The sequence below is a fragment of the Archocentrus centrarchus genome, chromosome 8 (genome assembly GCF_007364275.1).
Source record: "Archocentrus centrarchus isolate MPI-CPG fArcCen1 chromosome 8, fArcCen1, whole genome shotgun sequence".
Lineage (NCBI taxonomy): Eukaryota > Metazoa > Chordata > Actinopteri > Cichliformes > Cichlidae > Archocentrus > Archocentrus centrarchus.
The window spans coordinates 29,814,604-29,832,057 of record NC_044353.1 but is presented as its reverse complement, the minus strand read 5'-3'; the positions used below and the strand labels follow the sequence as shown (position 1 = coordinate 29,832,057).

The window sequence follows — 17,454 nt, the reverse complement described above, 5'->3', positions numbered from 1 at the left end:
AATTATAAACAAGAGCATGCTTTAAAGGTGCAATAAGTAAGACTGTTAAATAGTCCAAAACATCTGAAATATTAACTAAATGGCACATGGTAAACAACTATGACATTATGTTTGCATATTGGTTCCAATGTGCCACATTTGTACCTAAAGATAGGATTTGAGTCTATGCAGCATCCACTCTGCTCTCAGTCCATAGAAGAAGAGAAAGCTTTGCTTCAAAATCACATCATACATCCAATCTATGTGTCTGAATTCATGATGCTGTCAGTCAATGAATGAATGACACAATGCTAAAGGGCTTGGCATGCATCCATATAGCTAGAGTTTGTTTTTAGCCTAGCACTTCTTGCTGCACTTATAATGTCCCCTCCCCGGGCCACAAGAGGACTGGAAGCCTCTGGAAGCCTTTCACTGCATCGAGCTGAAGTCACAAAGCTTCTCCAGGAAAACATTCGGGCTTGTTGGATGATTTCTAAGCTGGAGCAGTATTTAGCAATGGTACACCTGGATGGTGGTTGCTCCAATGTCCATGTGTCATAGAACTTTTAAAAAAGTTGGGTTCAGAAAGAGAAGCAGCACTGCTTCTGATCCAGAGTGGATGCTGCATCCTATTTATGAGACAGTGAACCCTTCTGCATATTGCTCCTTTCACAGAGCAGAAAACCACCTGTAATAGCAGCTCATTGTTTCAGCTTTAGCATTAATATGTTCTAATGAGTAAATTAACACAAGACTGAAAAGGAATATTTTGCTACCTTTCAGTTTAATAGTTCAGCCCCCTTTTTCTTTAACCACACACAGCATCCCAGACTGATGCTTGGCTATGTCTGCAGTGCACTTTGTTCCACCTGCAGCAACACCCTAGAGTGTACAGATGCATCCTGAAGTTCACTTATGCACCACTGCAGACAGGTGTGAAGTCAAATCACCTGACATCAGCAACAAGCTGCTTTTCAGCTGCTGTTAAGTAGCTCTTTGAACAGTTTTGTTCTCAAAATTGAGTGGTCTGTTCATGAAATGCAACACAAAAGAGTCTTCTTTAAAAAGATTAAAATATATAATGAATTGAAAAAAAAAGCAGTTTTGTGGAAAGTCATCAAGTTGACAAAAACCCCAACCTGCTTGTTTTGCCCCAGGCTCTTCAGTATGATGCTGCTCCAAATGTAAAATTCAAAATCACTCTAGTTTTCTTGCTAGAGTCCAAAATGCCATATACAGCATAAAAATGATCAAATTTAATCTTTGTGCCACCTGTGACAAGCCTTAAAGCTAAAACAGGGAAAGAACACATCACTGTCCTAACCTAAACAATCTCTTTCTCCCATCTTCTCCCGGTCATAATGAAAGATCCTCCCAAGATCTACCTGGACACCAGCATCACCGGCAGCAAGAACATCATTACCGTGGTGGCTGGAAACAAACTTCGCCTTGACATTCAGATCACAGGAGAACCGGCCCCCACTGTGTGCTGGATGAGAGGAGACAAAGTGAGAAAGAAAAGAGCAGATTCTCATCCTTCACCCCTTACACACTCAAACACATGTTGAATCCTTTATATTTTCTGCGTCAATCAGAGTATCTTGCTGTTAGTCATTAAACAGCACAAAAGAAGAATGAAACATGAACAAGAGTGGGACGGTTGAATCACCCATCTTTGTGGTGACTGTCGTCAAGCGATACCATCATCCTCAGCAATCTCTTCTGTTCTGTCTCTCACCTTGTCCTGCCCTGTGTGGTAGGTGGTGTCTGAGGCTGAGGGACGGGTCCATGTGGAGTCGATGAAGACCATGAGCAGCTTTGTAATAGAGGGGGCGGAGAAAGCGGACGAGGGCCACTACTCCATCATGGTGACTAACCCTGTTGGCGAGGACAAGGCTAATCTCTTTGTGAAGATTGTGGGTCAGTGGCTTTTCCTGACTTTTGCCTTTTTCTTTTCTCTTTCCTTGCTCCCATTCCATTATTTCTGGCTGTCTGAGGGCAATAGTTGCTTGGAGTTTGAGATTGGGTCATGGCCAGAAAATACTGACTCAACATGAGCGAAAATAATCCGTAATTTTCACTGTTGGTGCCATCTTTTAAAAACCCATATCATCTGAATATTTAGGTCCAGTGTCTTTGTTGGTTGTACCCAATACAATGTCATATTAAAAAACTGGTAGTAATGTTTTTAGTCTTTTAAGGCAGACATTGTTTTTCATTAAAATACATGCTGTAAGAAATGTGTCTGTCTCTTAATAACATTAAGAGTGAGAATGACCAACATTTTCATAATAATAAAATAATTATCTAGTCTTTAGTCCAAGATAGGTTTTCAGGGTAAGCAATGAATAAGGCAGCAGTGGGTGGAATTACTTACATAAGAAATTCTGACATCAATATAGTGAAAGAGAACCATTTGATTAATAGTTTTTAAGATTCATAAAACTCCACAGAAAACCTTGTTGTAACATGATTTGTCATCGCCTCTGATGTCATTTATTCTACAATGTTACTCTTAATGGCCATGAAGAAGTAATATAAAATTTAACTTATTTAATTTGTGATTAAAGAAATGATGATGCTTTACCAATTCTTTTTGTTCATTTGGTGTTGACTCTCCAAGTCACATTTTCTTACACACTGTACTACATCACAAACCTCACACACTTTCAAAACCTCGCCTGCTCTCATTTTCCTCTGTTTCATCTCTGCTTTCAATTTCCAACTGTAACCTGCCTCTCCAGATGTGCCCAACCCTCCTGAGAACGTCAAGTGCACATCAGTTGGCGAAGACTCTGCCATTATCACATGGGACCCTCCTGCCTTTGACGGTGGTGTTCCCGTTAAAGGTACCCCTGAAACTTGAAGCATCTAATATTCACATCTGATGTCTTCCTCCCAGGAGAAAAGAGCAGTTTAGAATCCACTTTATTTATTACATTGCAATGTTTTTTTTTTTTTTTAAGTTTTTTCCAAATAACACAGAGCCGACTTCAACGTATGTTGATTCTGCTTCCTCAAGGGTACCTGATGGAGAGGAAGAAGATTGGCTCGTCCAGATGGACGAAGCTCAACTTTGATGTTTATGAGTCCACCATGTATGAAGCTAAGAAGATGATTGAAGGTGTACTTTATGAGATGAGAGTGTTTTCAGTCAACGGCATTGGCATCTCTCAGCCCAGTGCAAGCTCCAAGCCCTTCATGCCCATTGGTGCGTTGCCATTTGTCATTAGCAGAATGGTTAATTAACAGAGGCTTTTCACACAATGCTCATTTTGAAGCAGCTTAACCTACCTTCCCATCCCATTTACACTGGGTATTAACGTATTAATTAGCTCTTGTCTCTCTCAGCCCCCACCAGCGAGCCCACTCGTCTCACAGTGGATGATGTGACAGACACTACCTGTGCACTCAAGTGGCGCCCTCCAGAGAAAATTGGCGCAGGTGGCATCGATGGCTACATCATTGAGTACTGCAAAGAAGGAAGTAAATGCAAAATGGATATCACTTTATACTAAGGCTTAATATTGGGTCTGTAAGCAGTAACTGATGGTATTAGTTAAATATCGGCACTTTACAAATCTGTATTATTAAGAGCACATTTTGAGTTAATCTTCCTGTTATGCATCTCTAGCATCAGTCTGCTTTTTAGCATTTCTTGCTAGAACAGCCCTTTTTAGCTAGCTAGCTAGCAAGGGGAATGCAGTGTCTCAAATCACACACTTTCATTCTCATACTTGCTATTCTGAGTGCATGAGTGCTTTCACACTATCAATCACAACTACATGAAGTGCCCTATGAGTGCTCTATTGTGTTCTCATTAAGGTCATAAAGATACATGTGAATCACTTGCCGCCCTCCTTGGTCACCATCTTGGCTATACAGCAGAAAGGGAGGGAACACCAAACAATTTTAAGCTGGTTACATAATCAGTGCTATCTCATTAGTTAACAGTGGCATTGCAGATAAAACCACACAATACATCTGTTGTGGCAGTGTTTCATGTGCATGCGTGAATTATGTTTAGTCTGAGGCATGACAGGTTGCAGTAGCTAGCGGGATGATCGCTGTCAAGCATTACAAATGTCATTTCCTGTAGCTGGAAAATTCCCCATGTTGGATTTGACACAACATTACTCTGCTGAAATTCCCATCCCACACAAGTAAGTTCGTAGTGTACAAAATGTATCTGAATTTAGACACAGTAGAAGTCGGTTATGCCAATGAGGATACACCAGCCATGAGATTCTTCAAAGTCTGGCAACCTAAAGGTCATTCATACAAATGAATAATAGAGCATTTGCTAAACTGCTCTTCTTAAAGGTAATTATTTCTGTATGAAAACTGTAAAAAAAAAAAAAGCATGGCTGTTCTTTTAGTTTAAGTAATGAAGAGTGTTATGTCAAAGAGTTTGTATGATGGAAGTCTTTTTTTATCCTTCTGAAAACCAAAAAAAGCAAAAGGAATCATATAAAGTGTGGGGTAAAGTGAGAGGTTCTTTTGGGTGCTCCGTTATTTCCCAGGTTGTTGCCACAGCAGACAGATCCCCTTGTTTGATTTGGCACAGATTTGATACCAGATGCTCTGCCTAATGCAACCCCCCTCATTTATCCAGGCTGTAGGACTGTAGCACTAGCTTGTGACCCCCTCAGGCCCCTGAGAAAAGGCCCATGGAGACTGGATTAATGTGCTTTATACCGTCTACCGGTCTGCCTTTAGTAATAACCAAACATCACATTCAACCTTTTAGAAACTTCATGTGAGTTTGTGAGGTTGGTAGGCATAAGAAAAAAGCTTGAATCAAGACTACTTATCTGCCAGTATGCCCGAGTGAGGACCACATATTCATACATGATTCCTGATTAATTTCTCAGCATCAACCTCAAATCTACACATCATTCCTGATTTTCTGATCTGTTCCTTCACTGTTCCTACCATTCCCATTAGGTGACCAGTGGGTGCAGGCTAATAAGGAATCAGTGGGAAATATCCATTACAAGGTGAAGGGACTCCCAGTGGGGGAGAAGATGTTATTCAGAGTGGTGGCAGTCAACGTTGCCGGCCGCAGTCCTCCTGCCGTCCTCTCCCAGGCCGTCACTATCAGAGAGATTGTGGGTCAGAAACAAGCTTTAATTAAACACAGCATTTAATTAATCCACATTTGTTTAACAGAAACCCAACACTGAGACTATTGTGTGCATATAAACCTCATGGATTTTTAAATACATACATGCATCCACCCAAGCGTAATTCCACTGTATATTTTCATATCTAAATAATTTACAGTATAATCACACAACGGAACATGTACGTAACATGAAAGCTCTACATGTTCTACATTTTACATATCCATACTCCCACATGCCCACTCTTTCGCAAAGTTGACTTTTGCTTCTCTTTGTCCACCCAGAAAATCCAAAGATCCGCCTGCCTCGCCGTCTGAGAACCAAATTCATCACACAGGTGGGCGAGAAGGTGAACTTGGTCATCCCCTTCCAGGTTAGTCTGGGTTTTATTATATACATTTTATTTTCAATATCAGAATATAGAGTGAACAATACAAGTGTCTAAAGATTTCTTAGACTTTCTTAAACTTTGTTTATTGTTTGTCTCCATAAAATGTCAATAGAAGAGTGTGTAATCACACTGTGTAATCACACTGTGTACTCACACTGTGTAATCACAGGGAGGAGACAGCTGTAAACAGAACCCCACCCTCCCTCCTCATGGCCACGAAACATATTTCCCCTTCAAAATACAAAAATACGCAAATGACATGTGAACAATGACAGTAAATATTAACAAATATACTGAATACACCCATAATAAGTTTTGTTACTCTCCATCCCCTGGACCTTTTAGGGGAATACAACACCATGCGAGCTAAAGATGGCAGAAAAACACAATTAGCAAGTCTAGCAATGCCCCAACCAAAAGCATAACTACTCTGTTAGCGTAAGCAGAGGTTAAGGAAAGACGACATGAGCACAATAAGGCCTTTAGTGTTGTGAGATGGGTGGAATTTGCCTGAAGAGTCAACTCTCTTGCAAGCTGGGGGAGCATCAGGTGTCTTTTACTGGAGCCATTGGTTCACATTTCTGATGCTTCGGGTCCCTTGGAAATGGCTCTGTCATGGGGCAGCATGGTGGTTAGTGCTGTTGCCTAACTTCAAGAAGGTCCTGGGTTCAAATCCGCCATCTGGCTGGGGCCTTTTTATGTGGATTTTGTATGTTCTCCCTGTGTATATGTGGGTTCTCTCTGGGTACTCTGGCTTTCTTCCATAGTACACAGACATGCAGTTGGTGGGGCTGGATGGATGGCTATGTCACTAAACACTGAAATTCTTATTCTGCATTTCTTCTGCTCCAGCTCAATAATAATTAATATGAAAATATAATAATCTAAAAAGAAGAGCAGAAAAAGGAGGTTGAATTATTCACATTGCAAAGGTTTTAAGTGAATCCTGAATGGTTGTCTGAGGGCGAAACAGACAAGCGATATCATATTTACATCAGCGAATAACCAGTTTTAATTTATGCATTAACATATCTGTATAACACATCCAAATGCCATTTTTGTGTGCTGTGGACAGTGGAAAAACTAAGCCTTTGCTTAGCCCCATTGCTGCTACCTGACAGCACATTTTCTTCTCCTGGAATACAAATCAGATGTGCTAATGTTGGTAGTAACAAGGAAACAAAAGTTCAAAGGGTGCAGGGAGCATTACAGCTTTTGACAGTAACTTGCAAGTTATGGCAGTGGTAAAAAAGAAGCTAACCATAAGCTGTAAAGGGGAAGCCATTGTTCTAAATAAAAATAGACAAGAAGAAAGTGAACCACAGCTCTGCTTCCTTTTGAAGAAGCAGATGAAAAGCCTGTTCTGAGACAGAGAACGTGGCTACATGGTGTTCTCTTGGGAGAAAAGAGCACCGACTGTTCTGTCATCTCATCCAAGAGCTGGACATAGCGCATTCCTGAGGCTGTTTTTACACTGATGTAATATGAGGCCATAGCTAAAGTTATCAGTGACATGTTTAACAAAATATTTAATGTGCAAAAGTTTAAAAAAAATGTTTCCTAAGATTAATTTATTGTTAATCACAAGACCAATTTACTAGTGAACCATTATAATGAGTAATCAAGTAAATTATTTCAGATTCCACAAACTGGAGCATATCATTAGTTCAGGCAGGTCCACAGATCAAGTTCAGATACTGGCATCTTCAGCTGATCTCAGTGCCAGTCCACATCAGCTGATGATGCAGCCATCTTGGCAGCTATTTGGACAGTTATTGTGAAGCCTTTAATTGAGATGGGGAGAGAACCATAACTTTTCAAGGTTTTAAGTCTCTCTGCCTGTGGGCAGGCTGAAGCAGAGATGTGGTATATCCGCAAGCTGCTTTGCAACCCACCACTACCCCAGCTACTATCATGTTTGCTGTCAGTGCTGCCTCCTCTGTTCTGTGCTGGAGTCTTACTGCTGTTTTCTCTGCCTCAGATTTTCATACATTATGAGGGACAATAGAGCCATACTGCTTAATACAAATGACTGCAGATGGAAATAATAATCTTTTTTTGCTATAGTGGTTTTGGCTGATTTTTAGAAAGAATTTCTTCCTTGAAATATTTAGAATCAGTTCCTTTCATTGACTCTAATTACAGGGAAAGCCTCGTCCTGTTGTGACCTGGTACAAAGATGGTGTTCCCCTGGAGGACAACACAGTGGGAATTCGAAACAGCCAAGTGGACACCATCATCTTCATTCGCTCTGCAGAGAGATGCCACTCTGGAAAGTACACAATGTCTGTTCAGATTGAGAACACGTCAGACAGTGCTGACATACACATCCAGGTTGTAGGTCAGTCCCTTTACCATAGCAGCACCCTCCAAGCTTCATCTAAGGAGATGTGAACTTGCATTGCATCTTCTCTCATTTAGATTAGAACTTTGTGCATAATTCATTCTTTGCAAGGTGCACGATTAATAACCTGTTTGAAAGGGGATGATGACTTGAGCTCGAATCTGTGACATGTCAAGAGTTTTTTTCTTCCATCAAATTTGATGATAATTCCTTATTTCATACTCTGAAGGATCTGTGACTCAAAGTAGCAAATCATCAAAGTGCTCATTCCTCTCTCTCTCTTATAATCCTGGCTCCTGCACTGCCTCTGTGGCCTCCAGCTCATTCCCCAGCTTACTGCTCGTCTCCCCAGGTCAGGGTTCTGGGTGGATTATTTGGTGGGGCTCCACAGAGATTATTTGCGTATATACTTGGATTAGGTTTGGATTTTGAGGGCTGTTCTGTCACTTCCTCTGCTGAGAAGGTTGAGCTAATAATGAGGGGCTCTGATCCCCCCTCAGTTGGTCTGTCACTGTACTCTCTTAGTAGGCGACAGTACAGGAAAGACTGAAGTGCTGCTCACAGTTTGTACTGTGCGCAGCAAGATTAATGACACATACATTACTGTGTTGTACCGTATTTCTCAGTGATAAACACACTGCATTTCTCTGCTTTGTAATCCAGGCATACTTCTTCTTTGTCATTTCTATGCCAACAGTTTTTCTAGTAATGTATGCAGCTATCACTGCCTTCCCTCGATCCTTTTGTCTTTTGCTCTGCTAATCTGTCAATCTTTCTAATCTGCCTAATCTGTCAAATCTCTACTGCTGCAAGTGTTGATTTCTTTCCGTCTCTGGGACTTCCCTGCTCCGTATCTGTTTGTACCTTTCTCCCTCTCTCAGCCTCGCCAGCATTTATATCTAGGCAAAGGAGAGAGTTATCTCAGCCAGCTATGCATGTGTAGAACACTTTTTCACTGCACTTGAGCTATGCAGTCTAATGAACCTGTCTTGTTCATAGTTTCACACAAAACCCTCTACCTGTATCTCAACTCTGCCTCTTCTCACAATCCCACCAGAAAAGCCCGGTCCGCCCATTGCTGTGCATGTCACAGATATCTGGGGCTTCAATGCTGCGCTGGAGTGGAAGCCGCCTAAAGATGACGGCAACTGTGAGATTATTGGCTACACCATTCAGAAGGCTGACAAGAAGACTAAGGTATGCATGAAGGAATGTACAGGTGGTTCTGAGGGGTTTTGTCAAGCAGGATAATTCGCTAGTACCAATGCTGGAGGCATGCAGCGCTGGAGCAACAGTGTCTGTTAAGTTATGTATCCAAGTAGAAGTGGATTCAAATTCTTTTTCTGCTTTGTTTATAATGTCCATCCATCCATCCATCCATCCAGCCATCCATCCATCCAGCCATCCATCCATTCACTTCCGCTCATCCTGTTCAGGGTCACAGGGGGGCTGGAACCTATCCCAGCTGTCATAGGACAAGAGGCAGGGTACACCCTGAACAGGTTGCCAGCCTGTTGCAGGGCCAACACAGAGAGACAAACAACCTTTCACACTCACATTCACGCTCTCATTCACACCTATGGGCAATTTAGTGTAGCCAATTAACCTAAGCCCTGTTTATAATGTCACTGGGATAATATTTAATTTTTTTTTTCCTGACATTTTCTTGAGGATGGCTAAATATTAAACTTCTAGGCAGACACTGTGATGATCAGTGCTCCTTCGGGACCACACAATCTGTAGCAGGACTCCTTGTTGCTGCAGAATAAATTTGGAGGATCAGATGCCCTCTGATGGTGCTCGGTGAACTGAACATAGAAAAACTCTAAAATGTAGGCTGAAAGTTTCTAATAAAATAATGTGGTCTTTAGAAGGTCTTAAAATGATGTCAGTGCAACCTTCTACAACACATGACATATTATTAAGCGCTTTGAGTGCTCATACTGAGTAGAAAAGCGCTATATAAGAACTAGTCCATTTACCATTTACCATATTACACTGTGTCATTATTTATGTAACAAAAACTAAGCTAAAATGCAGAAGCAGTGTGTGGATTCCCAGACTCTGACATTCCAGCAAATTTACCCCAAAGTCAGACTGTGTAATGCTCAGAGAAATTACAAAAAGCCAAGGGCCACATCTCAGACTCTACAGGCCTCAGTTAGCATGCTAAACATTAAAGGTAATGATAGTACAATTAGAAAAACACTGAACGATATGGCGTGTCTGGAAATTTGCCTCTGAACAAACTGCAAGACTTCTGGAACAATGTTCTTTGGACAGATGAGACCACAGTGGAGATGTTGGACCATAATGCACAGTGATATGTTTGGCAAAAACCAAATGCAGCATATCAGCACAAACACCTCATAGCAACTGTAAATGGTAAATGGACTAGTTCTTATAAAGCGCTTTTCTACTCAGTCAGAGCACTCAAAGCGCTTATACAACACGTTTTTTACATTTACCCATGCACACCCATTCATACAAGCACTTCCATGTTAACTAAGCTAAGTGCTTTTTAATTATATAACATCCACACACATTCACACTCTGACGGAACGGTCGGAGAGCAACTTGGGGTTAAGTATCTTGCCCAAGGATACATTGGCATGTAGCCTGGAGTAGCCAGGAATCGAACCCCTGACCTTCCGATCAGTAGGTGACCTGCTCTACCTACTGATCCACCACCACTCAGCATGGTGGTGGAGGGTTTTGCAGCCACAGGACCTGGGCACCTTGCAGTCACTGCCCATCAACTCTTCTGTATACCAAAGTATTCTAGAGTCAAATGTACAGTGGCTTGCAAAAGTATTCATACACCTTGAACTTTTCCATATTTTGTCACATTACAACCACAAACATAAAAATTATACATGATTTAAAACTTTTTTACAAATAAAAAACTGAAAAGTGCGGTGTGCAAAAGTATTGAGCCCCCCTGAGTCAATACTTTGTGAAACCACCTTTTGCTGCAATTACAGCTGCAAGTCTTTTTGGGTATGTCTCCACCAGCTTTGCACATCTAGTGACTGAAATTTTTGCCCATTCTTCTTTGCAAAACAGCTCAAGCTCAGTCAGATTAGATGGAGAGAGTTTGTGAACAGCAGTTTTCAGATCTTGCCACAAATTCTCAATTGGGTTTAGGTCTGGACTTTGACTGGGCCGTTCTAACACATGAATAGGTTTGGTTTGAAACCATTCCATTGTAGCCCTGGCTTTATGTTTAGGGTCGTTGTCCTGCTGGAAGGTGAACCTCCGCCCCAGTCTCAAGTCTTTTGCAGACTCCAACAGGTTTTCTTCCAAGATTGCCCTGTATTTGGCTCCATCCATCTTCCCATCAACTCTGACCAACTTCCCTGTCCCTGCTGAAGAGAAGCAGCCCCAGAGCATGATGCTGCCACCACCATATTTGACAGTGGGGATGGTGCGTTTTGCATTTTGGCCAAAAAATTCAATTTTGGTCTCATCTGACCAAAGCACCTTGTTCCACATGTTTGCTGTGTCCCCAACATGGCTTCTGGCAAACTGCAAACGGGACTTTTTAGGGTTTTCTTTTAACAATGGCTTTCTTCTTGCCACTCTTCCATAAAGACCACATTTGTGCAGTGCACGACTAATAGTTGTCCTGTGGACAGATTCCCCCACCTGAGCTGTGGATCTCTGCATTTTGTCCAGAGTCACCATGGGCCTCTTGGCTGCATCTCTGATCAGTGCTCTCCTTGTTCGGCCTATAAGTTTAGGTGGACGGCCTTGTCTTGGTAGGTTTACAGTTGTGCCGTACTCTTTCCATTTCCAGATAATGGATTGAATAGTGCTCCGTGAGATGTTCAAAGCTTGGGAAATCTTTTTATAGTCTAAGCTTGCTTTAAACTTCTCCACAACCTTATTCCTGACCTGTCTGCTGTGTTCTTTGGACTTCATGATGCTGTTTACTCCCCAATATTCTCTTAACCAACCTCTGAGGCCGTCACAGAGCAGCTGTATTTGTACTGAGATTAGATTACACACAGGTGGACTCTTTTTAGTCATTAGCAGTCATCAGGCAACTTCTGAATGCAACTAGTTGCACTCAGAGAAAAGGGGGCTGAATACTTTTGCACACCACACTTTTCAGTTTTTTATTTGTAAAAAATGTTTTGAATCATGTATAATTTTCTTTCCACTTCACAATTGTATACCACTTTGTGTTGGTCTTTCACATTAAATTCCAGTGAAATACATTTATGTTTGTGGTTGTAATGTGACAAAATATGGAAAAGTTCAAGGGGTATGAATACTTTTGCAAGCCACTGTAAATGTCTGTCCAACAGCTAAAGCTTGTTCCAAATTGGGTCATGCAACAGGACAATGATCCCAAACACAGCAGCAAATCTACAACAGAATGGCTGAAAAAGAAAAAAAAAATCAAGGTGTTGCAATAGTCTAGCCAAAGTCCAGACCTCAATCTGATTGAAATGTTGTGGCAGGACCTTAAGAGAGCTGTATATAAATGATTATATATATAAATGAACCAAAGCAATATTATAAAGAAGAGTGCACCAAATTAATGGGATCATTGTGATGAATGTGTACACAGGCTTTATTCCAACATGTTTGTAATGTCAGCTTAAAAGGTGATCTAGGTTTTGTCTGTTTTTTCCTCTTTTTGAATAAAAGAAAAAAATGAAATGAGGAGTTACACTGAATCTTGTGGAATATCAGAGATCGTGTATTTGTACTTCATTGCTTCTGATTGTCGGTGGTGTGCAATAAAATTGTCTCATCAACCAGCCCTGAATGATTAAGGCAGCTCGGCATTCGTCACATAGATTTGGGTGAAGTACTGACTCATTTTTATGTTTCACGACTCGCATAAATGTTTCTTTTGGAGCAGAAAGATTGACTTTTACTCATGATAAACAAACTATTGATCTATTGCTACTATTTTTTTTTTTTTGCAGCCATGCTTCTAGGCATGACTGCTTGAAGATTTGTCTCATAGCCACAAAGCCATCCTGTACTATCACGGTCATTATGTTGAATGAATTGGCAGGAAGTCAGACTAGAACACGGATGCTGGGGATTGGAGATTCTTCAGCTTAGAGCGCCACCTCAGCTATAAGCCTCTTTGAACTTCTCCTTCTCTCTCACACATCAGGAGTGGTTCACGGTCTATGATCACAACCGCAGGCCCAGCTGCACTGTGTCTGACCTGGTCATGGGGAACGAGTACTCCTTTCGAGTGTTCAGCGAAAACATCTGTGGCCTCAGCGATGAGCCTGGCATCAGCAAGAACACCGCTGTCATTACCAAAACAGGTAATGAAATCCCTGCAGAGCTCCGCACTCTGCAACATGATAGTATTGCTTTTGATGCTGAGCAGCATCTAACGCATGCTGAGGGGTAGACCACATTGTATTCAATTGAAAGATAAAGTGAGCATTGTGGTTTGTAAAGGGTACAGTACTGAACAACAGAACATAAGCTAAACTAAATAAAATACAGCCCAATATTATTTTCACCATCAAACACAGTAACCACATTAGAACTACCTGTGATTAGTTATTGGTTGTGATTAATTGCTTGAACACGGTTTAAAGCAAAAATGAATTCACACTGATTAAGCTTAACAGAAATATTCTTTGACAGAGTGTTAAATACCATTTAATATTGGCCGCAGATTATGAAAGCAACTAGGCTGGGAAATTAACACCTGCCACCAGCCAAATGCTGCTACTGTTTTTGTATTGTTGCATTTGCTTGCTCTCCCAGAAGACTTGGCAGCACACCAGCCAATCTCTTTTGTGTTCCAAGCAGCAGTCTGGCCTATAAAATTTGGAGGGTTGTTGATCACGGTGTCCACCTGACCCTCGGGATAAAACAAAAGTCCGTTTCCTGTCTTGATAATTCAAAGGCCAACTGAAAATATTTGCTTGTGTAAGAGGACGTGGTTTGGATATTACAGACAAAACAATCCCAAAACAGTGGACAGAGACTACTGAAGTTTATTAATTACACACTGCAGTCTGTGTTTTACACGTTCCCTGAGCAGACTGGAGTTTTACAGTCTAGTATAAACTAGCTCACTGTGGTTTAAAGTGAGATCAGCCCCACTGAAATGGAAACATCTTTTATCCACTACATTGTGTAAGCCTTTTCAGCTACACGGCCTTCATCTGTCTTTTCATCATGTTCTTCAGAAAATTCTCAGAATTATTTAGATTTTCTCTTAACGCATCAAAAAATAAAAATGGGTAAAAATGTCGAATATTCATTATTGATACAAGGAAGCAAATTCTGTATCACTTCAGGCTCACATTCATCATAGTAATAGCAGGAACGCATAGGAAAGCACAGGACAAAACGCTTTGGGGAGGCAGCTTTTAGTTTTTATGTGTCAGTCTGCCGGAGGATGAGAAAAACTGCAAGTGATTGATTTCTTTACGGATGTACATTGTATGTGTGTTATAAAGCTTCATTTTATCTTGTTTTATTGTTTTGGCTTTTCAATTTTAATCCAGGATTATTTTATTTCATTCCTTACCTCCATCTGAAGGTTCTGGAGTCAATCCTACAGACTGTATATAAAAGACAGCCACCTGTTGGTTTTACTCTGAAATGTACTTCAAGTAAAATGTTATTCTTTGAAGGACAACCTGAGCGCACACAGCACCATAAATGATGCATAAATAATATGGTTTTGGCTCTTTCACCTCTTTGTATGTAATAAGCCCCAGTGATGGAGGCTACACCAATACGATGGTTATGTGTTACCGTTCCCTCCATTTAGAAACCGGTTTGGTGTTTGAAGGCGCAGTGACATGAAATAATAACTGCCCTCAGATGTGTTAAACCTAAAGTAACGGGCCTGTTTTGAAACTGTAAGGAGTAGAAAGTGCAGATATTTGTGGAAAACTGTAGTAAGTAAAAGTAAAAAGTTGTCCGAAAAATGAATACTCAAGTAAACTACAGATACCCGAAAATTCTACTTAAGTACAGTAATGAAGTATTTGTACCTCGTCACTTCCTGACGCTGGCTTTATTGCATCTGTTCTGCCTTAATATCAGCCTGTGAAGCATATTGCACTGCAGTTAGAGTTTGATTAGTTGTATGGAAAGCGTAAATAACCTTTGACACTACCACCACGAATGCCACAAAGCTGAAAATTACGTAGTGTACCGGAGAAGAGTTGTGTGGTGAATTTTATTGTTTTTATTGCACAACTAGCAGTGTGAGTGTGTGTTCTCAAAGACTTCACTCCTTGTCTAGGTTTATTGTACAAACATCCACCCTATAAAGAGAAGGACATGAGCAGCTGCCCTAAATTCACAGCTCCCCTGGTGGACAGAAGTGTCATTGCAGGATACAGTGCGGCCATCAGCTGTGCTGTCCGTGGCAACCCCAAGGTATCCACAATTTTACTTTATAACGGTGCCTTCCTTTCTAAAGTTTCTAGGCATTTGGTTAGAGTTACCCAAGGCATTTGTGTTTCCACTCCTAATTATTTGTCTTTTTGCATTTTTAAAATATCAAAAAAGGGGAAAAATTATTAGTTTTACTGAATTTGGTTTAAAGTGGGTCTATCAACGAAGGTATTTGGACTGTTTTTTTTTTTTTTTTATATCTCTTTACATCAATCAATATGTGTATTTTGATGCTAATTTGTGTGCAGCTCACAGATGCAAACATGTCTGGAAAACTAAAAGATAAAACAGAGAAGTGTGCTTACTAGCTTATGCATAAAAGAGTAAAATAAATGTGAAATTAGTGTGGTTGTGTTAAGACAAAAAAAAAAATCTGGGCTGTAATTTAAGCATTAATGGACAAAAGGTAACCCCCCAGCTGTTTGTGGCAAATTACTATATTATACACTACATGATACTGTACCATCCTGCGTGCACTTTGCCCAGATTGGCCCCTTAGAGCTGCACTGCAAGGGTTTGCCACAGATTTCCCGCTTTGTGCTTTTTCAAGTGAGCGTACAGGTTTTGAGTGTCAGACAGTGAGAACAGTCAGAAAGGATTTTGATGCCTTTGCAGCAGGAATGTATTTTTATGTAGGAAGCTAGAACAAGAGGTGGAGCAGATAGATCTTTGAGCGCACACATTTTTTTTTTATATATCCCACAAAATCGGCAAAGATTTGTCAAGCCGAAATGTTGACCTAATTTCACCTCCTCTTCCCTCCTCCCTCTGCTCTCTCCTACCCTCCTGACATCTCTTGCTGTGCTTATACCCCCCCCCCCCCCTTCCACACACACACACACACCTCCTCTTCTCCTCTCCTTTCCTTTATTCCACCAATTTTGCTTGCCTCTCCAACATACTGTTCCTCAGCCAAAGATCATTTGGATGAAGAACAGAATGATCATCGGTGAGGACCCCAAGTTCCTGATGCAGAACAACCAGGGAGTGTTGACTCTGAAGATCCGCAAGCCAAGCTTGTTTGACGGGGGTAGATATTCCTGCAGGGCCATCAATGACCACGGGGAGGACGAGGTGGAGTGCACTCTGGAGGTTCGAGGTATGTTGTGTAAACTTCACTTCCCACAGCACCGTAGTTTCAATGCTAGAGCACGACCTGGAGTCAGGGCAATTCTCTCCCCGACAGGCTTCAATAAAGCTCACTGTGACAAATCTCCATCCCCTCAACCCCTTTGCCTGAGCTGTTGCTGCAAAACTTCAGCTGAATTATTTTTTCTGTGCTAAATATAAACCACCTTATTGTATTTGTCAGAGGAAGTTTCAGAGCCACAGATGACTTTAAACAGGATGATCTGCTGGCCCCTCATGCTGATTTAAATGTCTTTTTTTTTTTCTCCACAGTTTTACAAGAGAAAGGGGAGGAGGCGACAAAATGAGCAGCACCGCAAAACAGCAGAGGATACAGTTGAACAGGAATAGTAATGGATTATGTATAACGGGATAGTCATGAATAAATATGATTAAAATAGATCACTGGTGAGGCTCTAAAGCCACCCTGCACCCCCACCCTCCCACCTCAACCGCATATGCTTGCCTTTCACTGCTGCTATGATGAATGCCATATCAGTAATATGCCATAAATTCTTTCAGCAAGCTGCCACCTTGTCACTCCCTGACTGAGAGAGCCCACAGTGTAGTGTAGTAGTGCTGCCCTGCTGTGACCACACACACAGATGGATCCTTCTTATCTGTGAAGTGGACCTGTCACTGAACACACTTATAAAACAGCCTTTCATCCATTACGGCTCCCTGTGTTGTCTGTTTTGTGTCCTGGACGTTTTTATAGGTTGGTATGAATTTATGATTGGGATGCAGCTGCAGCGCTGAAAGCACTGCAGTGTGACTGACCGGCTGTACACCCCTGTTTCCTCTCTGTGGTGTGTGAGCAGGGCCTGTAATGGTTCAATGGAGGGATCAATATTCAGCCAGGCATAGCCGACTTCATGGAGTAACCAGGATTAAAGAGGTTCTTATGCACAGATATAGCCCTGCTGCTCCACCACACACACACACACACACACACACACACACACAGTACTAGCGTTGACTTGCAGACACACTCTTGCAGTATTTACCCATTCCCACATGCTCTCTTACTACATTCCTCATGGCATGACCTATAGTGGTGGGCCTTTACAGATACATGG

At 41.4% G+C, this 17,454-nt stretch overlaps 1 protein-coding gene across 1 annotated transcript in view; it reads left to right on the top strand.

Moving 5' to 3' along the window:
* mybpc2a (myosin binding protein Ca) overlaps nt 1-17,033 on the top strand; it is a 73,874-nt gene extending 56,841 nt beyond the window's left edge. Inside the window, exons 17-29 of the mRNA XM_030735342.1 lie at nt 1,348-1,487; nt 1,740-1,899; nt 2,724-2,828; nt 3,002-3,190; nt 3,331-3,465; nt 4,927-5,094; nt 5,390-5,478; nt 7,642-7,837; nt 8,898-9,037; nt 12,981-13,140; nt 15,093-15,229; nt 16,160-16,346; nt 16,649-17,033. Of these exons, the coding sequence (XP_030591202.1) occupies nt 1,348-1,487; nt 1,740-1,899; nt 2,724-2,828; nt 3,002-3,190; nt 3,331-3,465; nt 4,927-5,094; nt 5,390-5,478; nt 7,642-7,837; nt 8,898-9,037; nt 12,981-13,140; nt 15,093-15,229; nt 16,160-16,346; nt 16,649-16,683 (1,841 nt within the window). The 3' untranslated portion in view covers nt 16,684-17,033. The remainder of the gene's footprint in view (nt 1-1,347; nt 1,488-1,739; nt 1,900-2,723; nt 2,829-3,001; nt 3,191-3,330; nt 3,466-4,926; nt 5,095-5,389; nt 5,479-7,641; nt 7,838-8,897; nt 9,038-12,980; nt 13,141-15,092; nt 15,230-16,159; nt 16,347-16,648) is intronic.
* The last annotated feature ends 421 nt before the right edge of the window (nt 17,034-17,454 follow it).